The sequence below is a fragment of the Ochotona curzoniae genome, unplaced genomic scaffold, assembly GCF_017591425.1.
Source record: "Ochotona curzoniae isolate NIBS_2020 unplaced genomic scaffold, NIBS_Ocur_1.0 contig_4792, whole genome shotgun sequence".
Classification (NCBI taxonomy): domain Eukaryota; kingdom Metazoa; phylum Chordata; class Mammalia; order Lagomorpha; family Ochotonidae; genus Ochotona; species Ochotona curzoniae.
Genome location: NW_024466389.1, coordinates 10,626,506 through 10,646,848, shown reverse-complemented (window position 1 = coordinate 10,646,848; position 20,343 = coordinate 10,626,506). Strand labels below are relative to the sequence as shown.

Genomic DNA, 20,343 nt, shown 5'->3' with positions numbered 1-20,343 from the left:
AGCCAGAATGGGCACACAATCAAACACCTGTTGACGCTTGCCATTGAACCACGGCTGGGGTCGGTGTCATTAAGATGGAAGCTGCCCATGACCAGCAGCCCTTGAGTAGGCTGCTGGGGTCTGACAAGGTCCCTGAGAGGAGTGCTTGAGAGGCTGCTTGGCCCATCCTTTTCTCAGGCCTTGCCTGCCCCAGCAAGTGCCCAGTGGCTGCTTCTGAATAAAACACAGAGCCGTGGACGGAGGTGGGGAAAATCGTGTTTGTTTTAATTAAACCGACTGAAGAAGCCAAGACACAGACCGAAAGAGACTAAGAACGAGACTGGAAATAGTTTAGAAAAGAAATGAAAACCCATCGCCCTCAGGGAAGTCGGTGCCAGTGGAGGTCGGAGGAGGGGCGGCGCCTTCACGTCAGCTCCAGGACCACTGTTAGGGTGAGCACCAGAGTGAGCCGGACGCCAGCGGGGCCAGACGTGGAGCCTGTGTGGGCAGCAGGAAACACGTTAGTGCCCGGGAGCCTAGTGTGTGGCCCGGGTCCCAGCCAAAGCCCTGGAAGTTAGCGTCAACAGGAGCTGGGTTTGCATCCCAACGCTGCCACTTGGTCCATCTTGGAGTTCATGGTCTTTTCCCAAGCCTGTTGGGGTGACTCAGTCCTACTGGTGCCATCAAGCTGGTCCAGTGAAGAGCAGGGCTGGGTGTCTCCGAGGTGAATTATGGGACTAGCTGAGTGTGTGTGTGTTGAGGGGAGGGTGGTGACCTGGAACAGTGACTGGGTCCTTGGGGCCGTGATTTGTTGGAGCTGGAGGCAGCCAGGGGAGACAGGACAAAGCACCTGAGGCACCTCCCTGTGTTTCCAGCTGTCCTGTGGGGGTGGTCCAGGACCCTAAGTCATAACCCAGGGTCAATGCTGGACACAGTGTCTTGGAGTCACTGCATGTGGGAGGGGGGCATTGGATGCCTGAGCCCTCGACCTGCCTCCATACCCTCCAGTCCTGATCACCCCTGCCTGACGAGAGAGAGGGAGAGAGAGAGAGAGAGAGAGAGAGAGAGAGAGAGAGAGAGAGAGAAAGTGTCCTTCTAGAACAGGGAAAGAGCCAGGTTGGTGGATGGTGAATTTGGGCGGACGGAGCTTCCAGGAGCTGCAAACACCACCCACTTTCAGGCAACATGTCCCGAGGGTGGAATCTTACCATTGGAATCCTCCGTTCCTCTTGGGATATTTGGGTTTTCTGTGGAAAAGAAGCAGGAAGGGAAGCACAGTGGGCAGCAGTCAGAAGTCAGTAAAGGGTACCAATCACCCAGCACCTGCTACATGGAGTCACTGGCACTTGCTTGGCACAGCCACGTCACCTCCCAGGGGCTGGCAGAGACCAGCCCATTCTGCAGGTGGAGGAATTGAAGGAAGCCGAATGGGTTACCCAAGCTTATCCCCTACTCAGTGACACAGCTAGGATTTGTATGCAATCTGTATGACTCCAAAGCTGTTCAACCCTTGAACTGCCCTGATTCCCGGGGTTGGGGCCATCCTCTCTTCTGTCTCCTCACCTACTGTCCTGTCCTTCTCTCACCCCTAAACTCCCACTCCTGCCCCAACGCCTTGGGTAATGCTTCTTGCCCCATGTCATGGATAAATGTGGCCATACCAAACACGATGAGCCGGGTGTGTGTGTCGGTGGAGCCCAGAGGGTTCTGGGCTGTGCAGCGGTACATGGAGCCATTGAGTTCTGCCGGGACCCTCTCCAGCACCAGCTCCTTCCCATCGAACTCGGTGCTGCCGTCCAGGAGGCGGCTTCCGACTCGTGTCCATGTAAACATGGGCTCTGGAAAGACTTCATTCTGTTGGCCAAAGCAGGGTAGAGTCAGTTCGCAAGAGATACTGTGCTGCTGTCACATGAAGGGGTCAGCCATATGGCCTGGCTGGGGCTGGGGAAGCATTCCCATTGGATGGATTAGGAGTGGTTGCCTGGATCCCAAGGGAGGGAGTCCAGGGCAGGAGAGGGTGTCTGGATCCGTGGGCTTTAGTGCTCTGAGTTTGAGGTTGTGGAATGGAAACAGATATTCTCTTGGCCCTTCCTCATGGAAGCCAATTCTACCATTGTGCAGATCAGTAGACTGAGGCCCATTGGCCATGGCTAGCTGGAGAGGGAAGGAAAGGGTTGGAAGGTGCCTGGTTGGTGCCCACCCCCCGCCACCCTCCTGGCTGCTCCAAGAGATGCTAACCTGAAATCCGTGGACCAGGATCCTCACCGTGTCCCCAACCCGGGCTCTGCTGGGCGTCATCACGATTTTGGGTCCTTTAGGGGCAACTGTAGGGAGAATAGGTCTGTGTCAGGCAGGTATGTGTTTGGAGGAAGAGCAGGGAACATGGCAGAGAACGTTCTGGTCTAGGAGTCAGTGTCTTCTGGGTCATGAGCACTGAGTATGCCCACTCATTCATTCCTTCACCCCTGCATCTATTCACATACATTCTCCAAGTTCTTGAAATGAGGCAGAGCCCAATGGGAACCCTGGGATTCAACAAGACCCCTGTCCTTGTGTGATTCCCGCATGGATGGGGAAAAGAGGCAGCAGCAGTCAGGTGCAAGCTAGTGAGATATGTGACAAGATGAGAGAAGCCAAGGACTGAGTGGTCAGAGATGGACACCTGCCCAGGGGATGACTCAGCTGCCGGAGGAGGGGAGCAGCTGTTCCATCACCGGGCCACTCCAGGCTCTAGCCAAGTGTGACTGTCAATGTCCTCATTGCTGCCTGAGTTACCTGAGGCCCACGAAGTCACCAAGTGGCTGCCAAAGATCACACAGTGAAGAAGAATTAGGACCCAAACTTGGGTCTTTTGTGTCCCAATCCAGCACATCTGGATGAAGGTGGGAATGGTGCAGGGAGACTTTCTCTATCCTCGCTCCAACCTTTGCCACCTAGCTTCTCTACATCACATCTTTCCCTCACGTCCTCCACAAGCCCCTTTGTAGCTCAGCACCTGGGAGATGAGATTTCCTGGAGCTTTGCTGCACTGTAAGGGGAGCCTGGAAATTTACAGATCAGGAGATCTGCTGGGGATCGCTGGCTCTAGTCATCCTTTTCAGTTGGGAAGCAGGTGCGCATGGATAAGGAAGAGCCTTGTCCAGGGTCACCCAAAGAGACAGTTGGCTGTATTTCTTGAATTTCAGACCAAGGATCTTTCCCCTAGATCAATCCATTCCTCCATCCATTTACTCATCCACGCATGCATCTGTTCATCCATCCATCCTTGTATCCACCCACCAACCTGTGCACACAGCCATTCACCCATCCACCTCTCCATCCACTCATCCATCACCCATCCATCTATCCATGCATGTATTCAACACTAATGATGAGCTGAGTATGTGCCAGACTTGGGAGCAGGGTGGGGGGTGCAATGGTGAACACTGCCAACAGGGGGCTTGGAACTCAGTCAGAAGGCATCCACCAAGCAGACACAAGCACAGCTCGGAGGGATGATGCTGCAGAACACAGGCCAAGGGGAGATGATGGAGAGCTAGTGGGCTGCACTCTTAATACAGTGGCCAGTGTCTCTTCCAAGGAGGTGTGGTATGAAGTTTCATGAAGACTGTCTGGGGTGGAGGGAATAGCCAGGGCTCTGATGCAGGTCAGGGAGGGGATGGATTTGGAGAGCTTCAAGGACCAGAAGTAGGGTTAGGGTTTCGGGTGGCCAGCCATGCTCTAGACTTCTCTCTGGAAACAGTCTAAGGGTGGCAGCAGGAGGAAAGACTGCTCATGGTCTCCAGGCTTTTGGCTAGCCAGCATCTCTTCCATTTGCCCTTGCCTGGTTCCCAAGCCTCTTTATGCATCCACAGCTCTCATAGCAGAAGACTGACGTGGGTGGTCTCCCAGACACTGCCAGGATAATTATCTGAGAATGAGACCAGAGGATTGCTACGTCTGAAGTGCCACAGGGGGCTGAGAGAAACACCCATGAGCAAAGCCCTGCAGAGGGGAAGGAATGGTGAGGGGGGAAGGGCAAGGGTGGCTCCATTGCTGCATGCACCAGTGGGCGAGAGTGTCAGAGGCCCAGGAGCCCCACAACTGCATTGCAATCTGTTCTGTGTGTCTCAGGATGAATCTCCCCACCTTGCTTTCCCCAAATGTGTCATGAGAGCCATGACAATGACCCCAGCCCAGCCACCACATAGGGCTACTAGAATGTCAGGAGATATGATGGGTTTCATGGCTAGTATTGGTCCAGCGCATGCTGAGGGTCAGGTCCTGTGTGATTTCATTTGTCCTGCATTATTTCACTTGACCTTCCAGTCACTGAGATTGTCCCCAGGAGGAAAGGAAGGTCTAGGGAAGTCAAATAACTTCCCTGCCTTCTTTGTTAATTCTCAGCTCGATTTGTTGGTGGGAATCCCTGGTTTTGCGTGTCCTTCTAGTGCTGTGGGCATGGCACTGTTGGCAGCCAGCAGAGGGCATGGAAGGAGAAGGCTCCACCCCTAGGGGGGTCCAGGGTAGACATTTTGACTCCTGGCTGCATTCCTCCCTGCTCTGCCTTCCAGTGAAGGGCAAGCACACTGACATTTTGCAGGTGCTGAACAGGTGCTAGATTGTTTTGGGACAAGCACGCCCTCCTGGTGCTCAGGTTAACAGCAAGCCAATTTTGCAGGCCATAAAACTGATCCTCCAGGAGGGTGGTGGCATGCCCATGGTCACACAGGACTTGATGGCCATGGAGGGCTTTGGAGAAAGGAGGCCAGCAGTGGAGGAGAGACAGAGCTGGGTTACTTGGTCTACTAAGCCGCTGAGAGCTGCTGTTCCTATCAGCTTTGGTGCTGAGCTGACTTGAATGGTCACAGCAGGTGGCTGGGGAGGGTGGTCCTTTGCCCTTGGTTCTCTGAGCTCTGTCCTGGCAGCTGCAGAAGGACAAGTGCCTTGACAGCAGATGGTCCCTGACTCCCTCAGCCACTGCTGCAGGGAGATGGTGTTCTCCAAGCCAAGGGAGCTGCGGTCACCCGCCCTACAACCACCACCACCACCACCACCAAGTAGTCAATCAGCAGCTCCTGGCAGCCAAAGCCAGACCCTCTGGCTTACTTCTGGAACACAGCAGTGAGTATAGCTGGTAGCAGATTGCCAGCCTCTCCGTGTTGGCTCCTTTCTGTCCCTGTGTGCAGAGGAAAAAGAGTCCAGAATGGCGCCTTGCAGTCTAGTCTCTGGCTGCATGACTTGGATGAGTCAATTCAGCTTGTTGGGCCTCCATTTGAATGGGGAGAACAGGCTGCCACTCTGCCTGTGGAGCCCTATTGAAAGCTACAACGGGGAGACGAATGGAGAGCACAAGGAAGACTGTAAGAATGGCTGCTCAGGGGAACGTAAGAGATCCTGCTCATATACCTCCCACCTCACCACTCCTGAGCATCCTGAAGCACACAGTGGAAACTCAAGGAAAATTACTAGGCTTCTCCAGGAAGTCTGGGTGTTCATTAATAAAACTATTTACCCTCCTATGTACCCATCCTTCCATTAAGCCATCAATTTGCTCACCTATCTGTCCATTCATCCATGTATCCATTCATCTATCCATACATGTATCCAACTATCCACCCACTCATCCATACATCCAGATACTCTATAAGCCATCCATCCATCCATTCTCATCCCTTTGCTCATATATCCACCATCCATCTGTCCATCTACCCATAGAGCCAATTACATATCCATCCATCCATCCATCCATCCATCCATCCATCCATCCATCCATCCATCCACCCATTCATCCACCCATCCATACACCCACCCGCCCATTTATCCATCCATTCACACATTTTCCCATAAGCTTTCCAACATACTCCAAGCCTTCACTGAGTAGCTCTATCCCTCTGACTCTTTATTTTACATTGATTTGTGTCAGTGATTGTGCAGGGCAGTGTTGGATAAGTGATGTATAGTAACAATAGCTTCTGCTGATCAAATATGGCCTTACTCTGTCACTCTTTGCAACAGCTAAGAAGAAAATAAATGAATTATGAAAGAAGTAATATGTTAAGGATTTCAATACATTAGGACAAGGGTATGTAAGGGATTATTTTGAGCTCTGCACTGTGTCAACAAGGTAGGTAAAGACCTTGTCCCAGGCACTTCAAGTTCCAGTGGGAGGTCCTGGCCACTAGATGCTAGACAACAATGAGAGGGACGGGGTTGTGGGGACCTGGGGGGGGGGTGACAAGGTTGTTTTGGGGCAGAGAATTTGAGGAGGGATGCTCTGAGTAGATCTGACCAGAGACCCGGATGAAGGAGAGTGGCTGTGACAAGGTTGTTGTAGTTGGAAATGACAGTCCAAGCCCTTATATACAGAGAAGCCTGTGCCTGGGGATTTCAGGCTAGAGGAAGGACAGCCATGGCATTGGACAGAGGGTGTGCCAGGAAGAGCCACAGAGCATGAGTGGTGGTGGGGACTTGATTTAGATGTGATGTCGAGTGAATTGGGCTTTCTCATTTTCTTTTCTTCATATATTTGAAAATCATGATAAAATTTACCTACCAGGAAAGGCACTGTTCTTAAGTGGACCGTTTGATGAATTTTAATCAGTGGGAATGTTTGTGCAGCCATCCCAATCACACCCTAGAACATTCCCATCACTCCTGAGGGCTCCCTCGTGCCTCGTTGCAGCCAAGTCCCATTCTCCATAGACCAGTGCACTTCCGGTTTGCATCAACAGGGACTTGAGTTGCTGTCTGGGAGTTGCTGGAAATTGGATCCCACAGTGTGGCCTGCTGTGTGACTTCTGAGCTTTGGCCAAGCTGCTTTGTGAACCCCAAGTTCATGCATTGGCATCAACCGAGAGCGCTTCATCATCAGGCTGCACTGGGCTACCTACGGGCTTTGTTCTTGTTGGTGGTGGTCAGGAAGAAAGCTGCTGTAAACACTCATGTACGAGTCTTTGTAGACATCTGGCTTCTTTTTTTTTTTTAATGTATCTTATTTATTTATTTAATTTTTTTTGAAAGGCAGAATTACACACACAGACAGAAGGGAGAGACAGAAAGAAGTTATCCTGTATCTGCTGGCTCACTCCCCAGAAGGCTGCAAGGACTGTGGCCAAAGCCAGGTGCCAAGAGCTTCTTCTGGGTCTCCCATGTGGATGCAGGAGTCCAAGCACTTGGGTCATCTTCTGCTGCTTTTCCAGGTGCCTTACCAGGAAACTGGATTGGAAGTGAAGCAGCTGGGACTAGAACCAGTGCCTGTATGGGTGTTGGCTATACAGGCCTTGGCTTTACCTGCTGTGTCACAATGTTAGCTCCAGATACCTGTTTTCATTCTCTCGGATTTGGGGTCACTGGGAAGGACGATTTGGCTTTGTAAGAACCCGCCACTTTTCCCAAGTAGTGACACTGTCTCAGGCTTCCATCAGCAACGTGGGAGGGCGCAGACGGTCCTGGCTCCTTGTGAACATTTGGCAGTGTCTGTTTATACGGCAGTTAGTGGTCATGAAATTATGTCTCCCCAAGTTATAATCTTCATTTTTTTTTCCTGATGACTCCATGGCCATTTGTGTCTCTTCTTAAACTGTGGGTCGTCTTTCATTATTAATTTATTGGATCTGGAAATAGGTGCTCCATCAGACACGGGTATAGAGAGCACTGAAGTTTGTCTTTCCATTAGCTCAGAATTGTCTTAGGACAAGCAGAAGATTTGAATTTTGATGAAGCCCAATTTAACCATTTTCATTTAGTGCTTTTTAGTGAGTGCTTGAAAGATCCTAGCTACCCCAGGGTCAGCAGGAAATGTTTCAATACATTGTTCCGGAAGCTTTAGGATGCTGGCTTTTAAGTCTGTGATTCATTTCCAATTATCCAGTGTGTGTGTGTGTGTGTGTGTGTGTGTGTGTGTGTGTGTGTGTGTGTGTGTGTGTGTGTAAGGCATGGAGGGGCTGCAAGTTCAACTTTTCCTTCTGTGAACTCAGTTGTTGAAAGGCCGTTTATTACAAAGATGTCTCTGCCCTCCTGGAATAGCCCTGGGGTCTTTGTCAAAAATCAATTGGCTGTGCAGATGTGGGTCTATTTCTGGCTTCTCATCTGGCCCATCATCCACTCATCCACCACTGCAGGGGTGAGGGCTAATGTTGGGGGTGGGATATGGCAAATGTGGTAGCAGAAGGAGCTCACTGAAGCGCCCGTATGGATGCAGGTGGGGGTGGCTGCATGGTCATGGAAGACAGATTTGTGGGGAAGAGTCAGGCTGAATTGCCAGCGCTGGATGAAGGCCAGGATGTGGGATATGAGAAAAGAGTGGAGTATGTGGTGGCTCTAGGTTTCTGCCTCCATCAGCACAAGAATGCAGTTAGCATCCATTGAGATGGGAGCCAGCATCCCCAGGCACCTGTGGTCCAGACCACGAGAAAGGAGCAAACCCTGCAAGACAGGGGAGCTTTAGGATGGGCACATCCAACTGCAAGAGCTAGAGAAGGGTCCAGGAGGGCTTCCTGGAGGAGGTGGCATTGAGCTGGGGAATGCATCCCAGGTGAGCAGGAGTGAAGCTATGCTGCAGGGTCACACACCTTGATGCCTGTCGGTCAGCCTACTCTTCCACATCCATTGTAGATGCTTGGATTCTGAGCCCCAGGGCCATCTTGTCCATTCCACTGGCTCAGTCTGAGTACATGTGAAAGTGCATGAATCCATGGCCCCTGTGCCCCCCAGCATTCTCCACTGGCACTGCCCACTGGTTCAGTGGATGTCTGATGGCTGCTTAGCATGGTGGTTGGGCAGCCCTGGCTGGCTTGTCTCGGCATGGTCACCCTAAGATGGCTCCCACGTGGGGAAGCATCTTGCGCAGAACCAGGCATCTTGCATCAACTTAGTTACTCTCATTCTCTCCATGCAAGAGGTCTGAAAACAGAAGCTCTGAGACACAAGAGACCTCCTCAATCCACAGAGTAGAGCTTGGAGGGCAAGCCAGTCCAGGAGCCTCTTGGATGACTCTGCCATCCTGGTGACTGTGCTGTGTCCTTCCCTCCACCCCACACTCTCTGTGCCCACTGCTGGTGAGTGGACCCGTCTGCCCTTTGCTCCAACAGTGGGGAGCCACACAGGTGGTTCTAAGTAAGGGGTCAAGGAGCCTGGGATCAGGCCTGGCCAAGCAGGGGCCGGGAAAGGAAGGGAGCTCCTTCCTTCCCACCTGGCTGGGGAGGTAGGCAGGGGGCCTAAGGAGCTACTCCTGGGGTCTCTATGGAATGATGGACAAATGTGCCCGGGTGGCTGCTGTGAGGATGTCAGTGAGAGGTGCACTGTCCACCTTTCAGCATTCATCCCAGGACAATTGACTTAGCTTCCCTGGGCCTTGGTTTCCTCATCTTGGAATAATAAAAGAGCCTGCCTTTTTGGGTGATTATGAGGCTCCAGGGAGCAGCCTGGGGCAGGCAGCAGGTGTTCAGTCCCTGCTAGTTCTCATTATTATCTCCTGTGTGGGCAGCTGGCCCATGGGAATAGTGAGGTCTTCCAGAAGAAGCTCCAAGTCAGCCCAGAGCACCTGCTCGGGCCTGGGGAGCACAGTGGCTGGCATGATAGGACCAAGAGAAGGCATCGACAGGCCTGGCTGGGCATTCCCGCTTCACTGTGTACAAGCGGATGACCCATCTGCAAAATAGGACTCCACCCTGGACCCTCACTTGTGAAGATGGAATGAGACAGTGTTTACAGAGGCACCTGATACCCAGTAGGTACACCTGGGACTCTGGAGGAGTGTTACTATGTCTGGTGGTCCGGTGAAGGGCAGGGAAGCCCTCTGGACCCCGACAGAAGCCACAGACCCTCCCCCTGTGGGGCAGCACTCTCACTTCCTGGTCCTCAAGGGCCTGGGAATGAGGCTGGGGCTGGATCCATACTGCTGCTGACTGCTGCAGAGGCCCTTAGAATAATCCTGGAGGTCTTGGGTAAGAGGAGGAGCTGTTGGGGTACAAAGGGAGGCAGGCAGAAAGGACCAGCCGTGTCATCGTCCATCCCCTCTGGCCCTGCGCCTCCTCCTTCCTCGCTCCAGCTCAGCTGGGAGAAGGAAGCGCCAAGGGAGGGAAGGAGGTTCAGCCGGGGAGGCTGGTTCAGGGGTGCAGCGAACTCCGAGGGGCAGCAGGCCCCCTGTTGGGGATGAGGTCTGCAGACCCGTAAGCTGGGTGCGGACATTTGGTGCCGGAGCGAAGCTCGTGCTCAGGACTCCTGAGTTCCATAGGAGCAGAATGTGCGGGTTCAGTCCTAGCTCCACTCTTCATTTGAATCTGCACTGAGGGAGGCAGCAGGTGATGGCTCAAGGGTTTAGATCCCTGCAGTTCTGTGAGAGAGCTGAACTGAGTGCCTGGCTCCGGGGCTAGCTCAGCCCGGCTGTTGCAGGTACGTGGGGACGGAGCCAGCAGATGGACAGCCTCTCTGTCTCCGACCCCCTCCTCTCCCTCCTCTCTTTGAAATAAAATGAAGGCAGACAGGTCACTGCTTCTGACATGGCAGCTGGAGTGATGCTGTCCCCCATCCTATGCTTGTAACGCTGCCCAGGCAGCATCAGGACCTGGGAAGCCTCGCCCCATCCCGCCCCATCGTGCCCCAGGCTCGCCACCCCTCCCCTGCATCTCGCCAGAACTCCTGTCTGAGCCAGATGATCCCCTGGGTTCCTCTTACATTCCTGATGGACCCAGACCTTGACTTTGCTGTGGCCCCCTCTGTTCCTGGCCTTGACCTGAGCTTTTATATAAACCCTAACCCTGGAGGACCCGCTTCTGCCTCTCCTGGTCCTAACTGACATTCTCTGCTCCTGACGGGAGCCAGTTACCTTCTCTGCAGAAGTTCCCCTCTTCACTTACCCACACAGCTCCCCATGGCACCCAGGTCTCATTCGCCACCTGCCTTGTTCCTAACACAGATGCAGTAACTACTCCCCGCTCCTGTTCAGCCACCAGCCCCCGTAACTTCCCACATCTTCCATTCAGACAGAACCAACTTCTCCCTGACCCAGTGGTGCCCTGGCCTCCTCCCCTGTTCCTCAATCCCATTAGTAAACCTGCTTTAGAACCCCTCTCTGTGCTCTGGCCTGACCTGACCTCTGCTTTGCTCCATTTCTTTCACATCCCAGAGACCTGTTCCAAGACTGCCCAACACCTGGCCTGCAGGTGGTGCACAGCGGACCCCAAGCCTTACCCAGCGTGACTTCTGCCTGCATGGGCATCGACAGTGCCGGGTGCTTGACCTCGCAGCTGAACAGGGCCTCGTTGTCGATCTGCGGGTTGAGGGTCCAGGTGAGCAGAGCACGCACCTCCACGGTGCCGTCACTGCCTGGGGTGTGGCTGTGGTGTAGGAAGTAGATGGGCTCGGTGCTGTGGACCCAGCGGGGGAACTCGCGGCTCACGATGGTCTCCGGGACATTCTCGGTGGTCGGCTGCAGGAAGGCGCTGGGGTCTGGGGTCAAGACGCGGGAGGGATGCTCCGTGTAGGGACGCCCTCCCCGGGTCTCAGTGTCCAGGAGGGACAGCGACTTCTGCATCTTGGTGTCATCTAGGTCACGGTGCAGAAGGCTGCGGAAGGGCCTGCTGTCCTGGAGGGGGCCCGAGCTTGCAACCGGTGGCTCAGACAAGGGCACGGCGTCGATGGGTTCCCCATCTCTTTTGAAATAAACCTGAAGTTACAAGGTGCGGTGTGAGAAAGGATTGTGCCCAACAGACCTTGACCTCCCAATGAACTCTCAGGTGAACTGGACACAGGAAGCCAGTTCTTTGGGACCTTCTCTTGGGACTTTTATTTATTTATTTTTAAAAAGATGTGTTCATTTTTATTGGAAAGGCAGATATATGGAGAGAAGGAGATACAGAAATAAAGATTTTCCATCCACTGATTCACTCTCCAAGTGGCCACAACGGCTGGAGCCAAGCTGATCCGGAACCAGAAGCCAGAAGCCAGGATCCAGGAGCCAAGAGTTTCCTCTGGGTCTCCCATGTGGGTGCAGGGTCCTAAGGCTTTGAGCTATCCTCCACTGCCACAAGCAGGGAGCTGGATGGGAAGTAAAACAGCTGGGATACAAACCAGTGCCCATATGGGACCCTGGTACACATACAAGGCGAGCATTTAGCCACTATGGTATTGCACTGGTCCCCTCTCTTGGGACTCTTGTAGGTGGGTGGCTGCTCAGTTCCCTTCTTTCCCTATAGCATCTCAAAACTAGGAGTTAAAGTGCTATAATGAAAATTTACAAAGGAAGACAAGGACATCTGGTTCGGGGTCTTTAGGGGAGCAAAGGTGACACCATAGGGGAAACAGAACCCTTAGACACAGCCTCGAGGCCCACCCTAGGCTCCAAGGGGGTGATGTGTACCTACCTGGGAAAGCCACGGGATAAAACAGAAATGGATGCATGGAGAGCAGACGAGGTGTGGGGCGAGCGAGTGAGGAGGGAGGCGCCGTGTGTGCATGAGTGTGCCGCGGAGTTGGCAGGCAGGAAGCAGGTGCATGTGGGGGAGGGAGCTAGGTGTGGAACGAGAAGACACCCATCTCCTCGCTTTCTCTGCTAATGCGGAATTCGAGTTTTGAGAGGCGGCATTTAATTTAATTTGCTGTCTTTTTATTTTGGTACATGCGCCCAGAGGCCTGTGGGGATTGGGTGTTTTTTTGTTTTTTTTTTTTTAAATAAATCAGATAAATAAATCGATGGGAGACAAGGCGGAGCGCGGGGAAGCAGCCCCGGGGAATGCAGATGGGCGGATGGGGGTGTGGAACGAGGAGGCGGGGGCAGGAGGCGGAGGGGGCAGGAGCGAAGGGAGGATAATTGAAATGTGGATGCAGAGAATCTGTCAGAGTTTATAACTCCAGCAAAGAGTCTCTTAGGCACATAATAGCCTGCGTTGAGTTTTTTTTTTTTTTTTTTTTACCCCCCTTTCTTCTCTCTCTTTTTGCAAAGTGCTTCAAAAGCAGATTTGCAATTTGTATCAAAGAATGTCTTTCAAGTTCTGACATCTCGGGAGGTGGAAGGTGCCGGGAATGTGGGCAGATGAGGGTCTTCTGCATTGTATCAGTGTGGTTCGCTGCCAGGTCCTTAGTGGCAGGCCAGACCAGGTGAGGGCGGTGGGGAGGACAGTGTCTTCTAACAGCCCCATGCCTGGGGGAAGCTTCTCTGTGATCCCCCACCCCCAGGGGAAGAGACAAGCTGAGGGGGACAAGGAGGAGCACTGGGAGACAGGTCTTTCAAATCCTGGCGACTTTGAAGTCACCTTGAAAATCTGTTTCCTTGGGACTGCATCTTGCCTCTGTGTGCGTGCTCAAGGTCCCTCGTGACCTTCTGCGCATTTTAGTGCCCGACTATGCTTCGGCACCTATGCCCATCCTCCATTCCTTACCTGCACCTCGGGGCACTCACTCAGTGCCCAGCTGAGCCTCTGCACGCCAGTCTAGAGCCTGACCTGTGCCTCTGCACTCCTGCTTGCTGCTCTACCTCTGGGCACCTGCTTACCACCCCGCCTTGTCTGCGCACCTGCTTAGTGCTTACCCAAACCTCTGTGCACCTGCTCACCACCCTGCCATGTCTCCATACACCTGCTCAGTGTACCTCCATTCCTGTGGGCACCTGCTCACCCAACCCTGCCATGTCTGCAGACCTCACAGGAATGAAGTTGGGTCTGCTAAGCAAGAGTTGAACCCCAAAGGAGTTTGCTCCCTTTTCATCTTCCTCTCCTTCCTCTGTCTCCTCCCCCTTTCCTTCTCCCCAACCACGTGAGGTCCCAGGAAGAGCGATGGACTTGGAGCTTGAGGCCTAGAATGCGAGTCCCAGCTCCATGGCGAACCCCGTGGGCAACTCCAGACAAGTCGCTTCACCTCTAGGCACCCTCTTCCCCTACCATGGCCCACTGTAAAGTTCCAGAATCCTGGGCCCTGGAGAGGGAGAGTCAGATGTCTGGGTGGGTCACCCGTGTGAAGGGGGTCAGAGTCAGCGTCCTTCCTGGGCCCCTGCAGCTTGAACAACCCCCAAAGCAGAGCTGGGCATGCTATCTGGGACACTCACGGTGGGCGCTGGCTTCCCTCCAGACACGATGCAAATGAGCGTGAAGTTCTGGGCTTGGTAGCGGCTGAAGGGTGATGGTGTGTCAGCGGCCACCACTTCGATGGAGGTGGGAGGAGCTGCCACGGGGTAGGGTGGGGAGGAAACACAGGAAGACAGAGGCTTAACCAGAGGAGTCAGAGAATTCACCTGTTGCCCAGGGTGGGCCATCCCACTCCTGATGCTGGCAGCTGGAGGGACAAGGAACAATCAATATCTCACAGCCCCAGAGATGCCCTTGGCATTGACCTCAGTGAGAATGAGGCTGCTAGCTGGAAATACAGACCCCTTGCCAGTGCCTCATACAGCCTCCAGACTGGTGGCGGGAGGTCACACAGGAGTTAGGGGACCCTGCAGAACACCCGTAGGAAGTACAGCAGAGCGTAGAGGGGACCCTGCCTGTGCCTGGGAGTGGGTGCTGTAGGAGGAGCTGCACAGTCCTGGGACCCGTGGAAGCAATTGCGGGTGAGAGCCAGCGTGGCAGGCAGGAGCAGCAGGAGGTGCCAAGGAATATGCATGGGGGCAGCCCAGGAGATGTATTGCCCTGTGGGTTGGGTGGGTGAGCAGCACAGAGCACGTGACTAGCTGGCTGACTTGCGGTGGTGGTGGCCTGTGGCAGCTGATTCCAACCAGAGGAGCCCATGGTAACATTTTCAGGAATTTTGTGAAGCCGCTGCTACACTGTTGCCAACTTGAAACAGGTCGCAGTGGGTGTCTTTGCACCATGGAAAGCAACAGCTGCTGCAAATCAGGGCCTTTTCATGCTGCCTTCCTCTGCCTGGATCCCCAGAGAGCTGCTTGACCAGCACACCCCTGGTTCCCAGGTCTTCTTCATCCTCTGAGCAATAGGGAGCCACCGACGGTTCTAAGCAGAGTGGTGACATCATCTGGCTTGTATTTTGAAAAGACTGAAAGCAGACTGTGACTCTGAGCCGGAGTGAATGCAGGAGTGCACGTGTGGGAGTGTGGATACCATGAGAACTTCTTGAAGCCAGGAGCCCCCTGCCTCTCTTGGCTGAAGATTGCTTCTTTTGGTCTCACCTCCCTCCTGGTCTCACCTGCTGCCTCTGGTGGGTTTGTGGAGGCCTGCGCTCCTGGGTACCCAGGGGCACAGGAAAGAACACACACGAAGCCACTAGGGACACATGGATCTAAAACCAGCTGGATCGCTAGCACTCAATGTCCACAGGCAAAACGGGAGCCTCAAGTCTCCAGTGTGTGAAATGGGCATCGTATCACGGGCAGACCGGTCGGCAGGATGACACTGGCTAACGGCCAGGAAAGGGTAGGGATCTGTCACCGCGATGATTTCTACTGTGCTTCCCCACAACCTTCTCGGAATCAGCGGGACAGGAGCCAGACTCTCGGAGCTGTGCTTGGGCAAGCCTGCCGGGGGCAGCTTCCTTGGCTGGAGGGGAGCCATGGGCAAGGGTACTCGTGCGGGACACAGGGAGAGTGCAGTGGGGCAGGCCCAGCCTGCCTGCAGGGGGCTTTTGCTCCAGTACAGATTAATTACATCTGACAAATGGCCCCCACACCCACCAGGTGCAGGCCACACTGCCGAGGACCTCACACCCTGTGTGGGGTCACCCTGTGGGGGCGGCAGGCACGCGGGCGACTCTATTTCAGGGTCCAGTGACAGAGAGCCAGGTAGGAGGCGTTCGTTCATCCATGCAGCTGTCCCCCACTGGCTCCTGGAGAGGAACAGAACCCACCGGAAACAATCGTAGAACAATAGACGGGGAATTGTGATTAAACCTAAGATTGCATGAAACAGATGGTAAGCGGGGCAGGCACTCTGAGAAGCAAGAAATAAACCAGAACACTTCAATTTCCAGAAGCTGCGGATTCTGCAAACTGCACCGCAACTCGGCGGAACGCTCAGGGCTGCCTCGGCACGGACAGACAGGAGCTGCTCTTGTGACCGGATGGCTGGATCCACCTTTGGTCGGCACCCTCAGGCTACATACGAGGTGGGTTTCCTTTGTGCCCATTTTACAGATGGCTAAGTGTAAGCGATGAAGAAACTTGCCCAAGTTCACAGATCCAGATAGAGGGGGAGCCAGGATTTGAACCCAGGCTGTTTGGCACCAGAGACCAGCCTCTCACCTGAGGCTGAACTAGCTCGGCCTTTGGGAAGCAAAGGCAAGTTAGTATCTCTTGGCAGGGAGAACCCACTAGTGTATTTGAGCCACCAAGGCGCCTGCTTTGCTGGCTCACGTCAACTTGCACAGGTACCTTGCTGCCTCATTCCCTCTGGGATTAACTGCTCCTATGAGTGTCTGTCATAGGCTCAGTAGTCACCAGGCTCAGTGACCAGGCCAGTCAGGGGTCAGCCTAGCTGCTGGCACAGCTAGGGTGGCCTGTGTTCAGCTGTCAGTCTACCTCCCATGAACCCTAGAACGGGGCAAGCAGAGTGCCTTGGCGTCACACACCTTCCCCGTGCAGATACCACACATCTAGAACCTTCTTTGAGGGGGCTGTGTTCAGGATTCATTGAGCAGATGTCCACCATTGCCAGCAGTGTAGACCAGCAGCGTTAAGGAATAGGGTCTGTCTCATTGTGGATGAAGCTGGTAGGGAGGGACGCTGGTTAGGAACCCCGGTTCTAGACCAGACCCCCTGGGGGTCAAGGCCGGCTGCACTACCCACCTGTCATGTGACCCTGGGCAAGTTCCTTAACCCCTCTAAGCCTCCATTTCCTCACCTGAGAAAACTCAAGGAAGCAGGACCTTTTGTAAGTGTCGATTGCAAACCGACTCACCGTGTGGTTCACCAGTGGCCCTGAGACACCCTGCTGTGGGCTGGGAACAGAAAATGGTCTTTGCTTGGGGAAGTCATGGTTCCTCAAGGAGCCTAGAGGATACCTGGAGCTTTCCCCATCGTGCACAGAGCCACTCATCCTCGAAGGGTGGCTGGGTCAAGTTCATCTGCCCTCAAGTGTAAAAAGCACACCAAGTTTTGAAGATTTAGTTTTTTAAAAAGGGCGTTAGGTATGCCATGAACTTTTTATATTGATTACATGTTAGTATGATATTCTGGATACATAATAGCTATGTTATAAAAATTGGTTTCACCTCTTTTTAATCTTTTCTTAATACGGTTCTTAGAAAGCTTATAATTACACATAAACTTGCATTATATTTCTATTAGAAAGCATTAGCCCAGTGTTCCCATTTTACAGGTAAGTAAACTAAGGCCAGAGAGACAGGCACAGATCTATACAGGGTTACACTATCAGCCAACAGCCATGGGTGGACAGTTTCCCGGCTCAGATTCTCGGCATGTCCTGGGACCATCTCTCCTCCCCACGCCCCTCACAAGTGTCCCCATTCTGCAGATCTGCACCCGAGTCACGCACACCACCCACACGGACTCTGATGAGGAGCTGTGTTCTTGTCCCTCGTTATATTTCTGAGCAGGTGTGAGCAATATGTACAGTTAATCAAGCTCCTAAGACAATAACAATTTCAGTGCCTGGGATGGTGACAATGACACGATGGAGCTGCTAATATCATTGTGTGAGGCCCGGGCTCCCTGCACGCTCCCCACCTACATGCTCCCCTGTCACCAAGTCCTAGAAACATGTCACTCTGTATCAGGCTCCCTGTCGCCTGCTGGAAGCCTCTGGGTGCTGGCAGTGACTACTGGCCACTGGCTCCTCTTTCCTTGTCCCTGCCCTTTCCTTGGGCACTGTGCCTTTGTACCCCGCCACACCTAGCTTCCTGGGCACATTTGTCTGTAGCAGGGCTGGGGAGCCATTGCTCCATCGAGGACTATTTGGATAGTTAATAACACCATCCGTGGTCTATTCAAAGCCATCAACTTAAATGTGAGTCAGCTACAGACTTATGGGATTTCCTGTCCCACCTGCTGTTGCCTTGGCAGGGCCAGACCAAGTGTCCTCATATGTTTTACATGGCCCTCAAGTCGGGTCGGATGTCCCCTCTCCCGCTTTCTGGCCATTCTTCACACCTGTTACCTTCATTTCCACTCCACCCCCACCTTCATTTTCGTGCCAGCCCTGTCCTCCATGGCCATCTCTGTTGAACTCTCTGACCAAGGTCAAAAGCAAGCAGCCTGTGTGTCCCTCTGCCCTGGGTGGACCCCCTACTCCAGGAACAGCGTCTGGCCATGGACAGATGGTCAATGGAGGCAATGGAGTCCGTGTGACTCCCTAGACAAGAGCGAGCTCCAGAAGAAGCTGGGGAAAGTGAGGCACCTGACTGGGCTCAGCTGTGCTAAGGAAACCCGGGAGATGGACAGCGGCCAAGGTCATCAACCAAGCTCTGTGGTGTGCCCATCCTGCCCTGCTTCTGCTAGGCTCCCACCCCGGTGCCTCAGTCTTTTGACCTTGGAGGTGTGTGTGTGTGTGTCGGGGGGTGGTTCTCAGAGATGCCCATGCCAGAGCCGAACTTGTTGGGGTAGGGGTGGATGAACATGCTCACAGAACCATTTGAACTGACCCTCCAGGGGCAGAAAGACCCCCAAGCAGGTGTTCTACTTGGGGAAGGCCCAAAGCATTGCCATCCCAAAGTGAGACACCAGATGTGAGCGCAGCTTGTGAATGCGCAGCCCATTCTGTGTGAAGCACCTGCTTAATGCCAGCCCCAGGTGGAGGAAGGACCACCAGCAGTCAACCCAAGACCACCACCACAAACCCCCCGAATCCCTCAACTCCCATGCCAGTGGACTTTTCAGGTTTTCTGCCCGCCACCTGGTCCTAAGGGGAGAGGATTATTGCTACAAGTGTCTCTGACCATCTTTATCTAACCTTAGGGAGGGTCAAGTGGTTCCCCGGGCAGCATCACGGCCAACTTCTGCCGCCTCATTTCTCCCTCTGGCCGTCGAGGGAGGCAGGCACTGAAATGATTTTGGACTCAGCACTTAACGTGGACACGGGGAGGTAGCTCCTGGTTGATGGGTTTGACGAAGTGAACTCTGAAATATTGCCTGTCTTTCTCCTGAAAGCAGAACTTAGTTTCTGGTACCATAACTCACTTTGGAGCCAACGAGGCTGCTGTGCCCAGCTCCTTAAATCACCTGTGGCCCTTTGCAGTCTGGGAACACTACCCTGACCGGGTAGAAACCCTGGCATTGGTGGAGAGGGCCACCTTGTCCTGCCTATGTCTGACAGGGTCGGCCAGCCCTGGCTCCAGCAGCCCCCCTCAAGGGGCTTCACCAAAGTCCATCAAGCTAAGGCCATGGTCCAGGATCTGCTACCCACCCCCCATGGAACTATGGGCAAATCAGTGAAGTCCTCTGGGCATTGGCCTTTCCATCTATTCAATGGACTCAAGACTCACCACTCCAAACTACTAGCTTGCAAAGTTTTGGAGGAGCAAATGTGTAAGTAGCCACGAGTCTCCTTCTGGAAGAGCATCATGCTGAGCCAACAGAAAGGGCCTTGTCTGCCCCTTCTGGTTGCCCACTCCTCCCCCAGGGGCTTTTCTTGCCTTCCCAGGGGCAGCTGCTGTGTGCAGGAAGGGGTGGCCCCTGCTAGCCCTTGGGTACAGTCCCTGAGGGTGCTTAGCGCACACCTGCTCTGAGCACCATTTATCTCGAGGTGGTAACCAGATGTGGGGGAGGGACAGGGGGAAGTCAGGGACAAGTTCAGAATGATGTTATTTGCAAAAACTCTATTCTTTCCTCTCACTGTGCCTGCTCTATTAACTGCTTTCCTTTTCAGTCAGCCCCCAGCCATTGCACCGTCTTTCAAAAAAAAAAAAAAGAAAACAACCCTCTTAATATAAAATGTTCCTGGATGGAAATTTCCTGTTCCCCCCTAATTTAATTTCTCTTTTTTTGGCCCCCTCAGCCTGCATTCCTGGTCTACCATAATCTGTTCTCTTTCTGCTCCTTCAAGGAGCTACCCAAGAAAGCTCCCCCTCCAGGAAGCCCTCTGTGTTTGAACCATGTTTCCCAGACTCCTGCCTCACCTGCTTCATGCCCTGCACCTACTGGGTCCTCTGCCACTGACGGCTGCAGTGCCCTTGAGGGCTGAACACAGGTGTCACCTCCTCCAGGCAGCCTTCCCAGACTCAATCAGCTTGCGTCAGAGCCTGGGGTACCAGGAGCACCCTGTGCACCTCACAGACATGGCTGCTTGTCTTTAAACCTAAGGTTCTCGGTTTTCTACCCCAAGATTGAGCTGACATGGGCCTGGGCTCACTAGAACCGTCCCGTTGTGATTCCAGCTGTTTCCTGCCTCTCTCCCAGCACAGGTGAGCATGCAGCCTGTATGTGAAGGGAATCCCATCAGGCACTGTGGTGCCTTCATAAATCAGTGCCACCCCCAACACCATGCT

The 20,343-nt window shown here is 53.6% G+C and overlaps 1 protein-coding gene across 1 annotated transcript in view; it reads right to left on the bottom strand.

Annotated features, from left to right (window-relative positions):
* Positions 1-243: 243 nt before the first annotated feature.
* Positions 244-20,343, bottom strand: part of IGSF21 (immunoglobin superfamily member 21) — a 213,012-nt gene continuing 192,912 nt past the window's right edge. Inside the window, exons 5-10 of the mRNA XM_040987698.1 lie at positions 14,000-14,115; positions 11,152-11,626; positions 2,218-2,303; positions 1,641-1,833; positions 1,188-1,226; positions 244-477 (exon numbers count right to left, since the gene is read on the bottom strand). Of these exons, the coding sequence (XP_040843632.1) occupies positions 404-477; positions 1,188-1,226; positions 1,641-1,833; positions 2,218-2,303; positions 11,152-11,626; positions 14,000-14,115 (983 nt within the window). The 3' untranslated portion in view covers positions 244-403. The remainder of the gene's footprint in view (positions 478-1,187; positions 1,227-1,640; positions 1,834-2,217; positions 2,304-11,151; positions 11,627-13,999; positions 14,116-20,343) is intronic.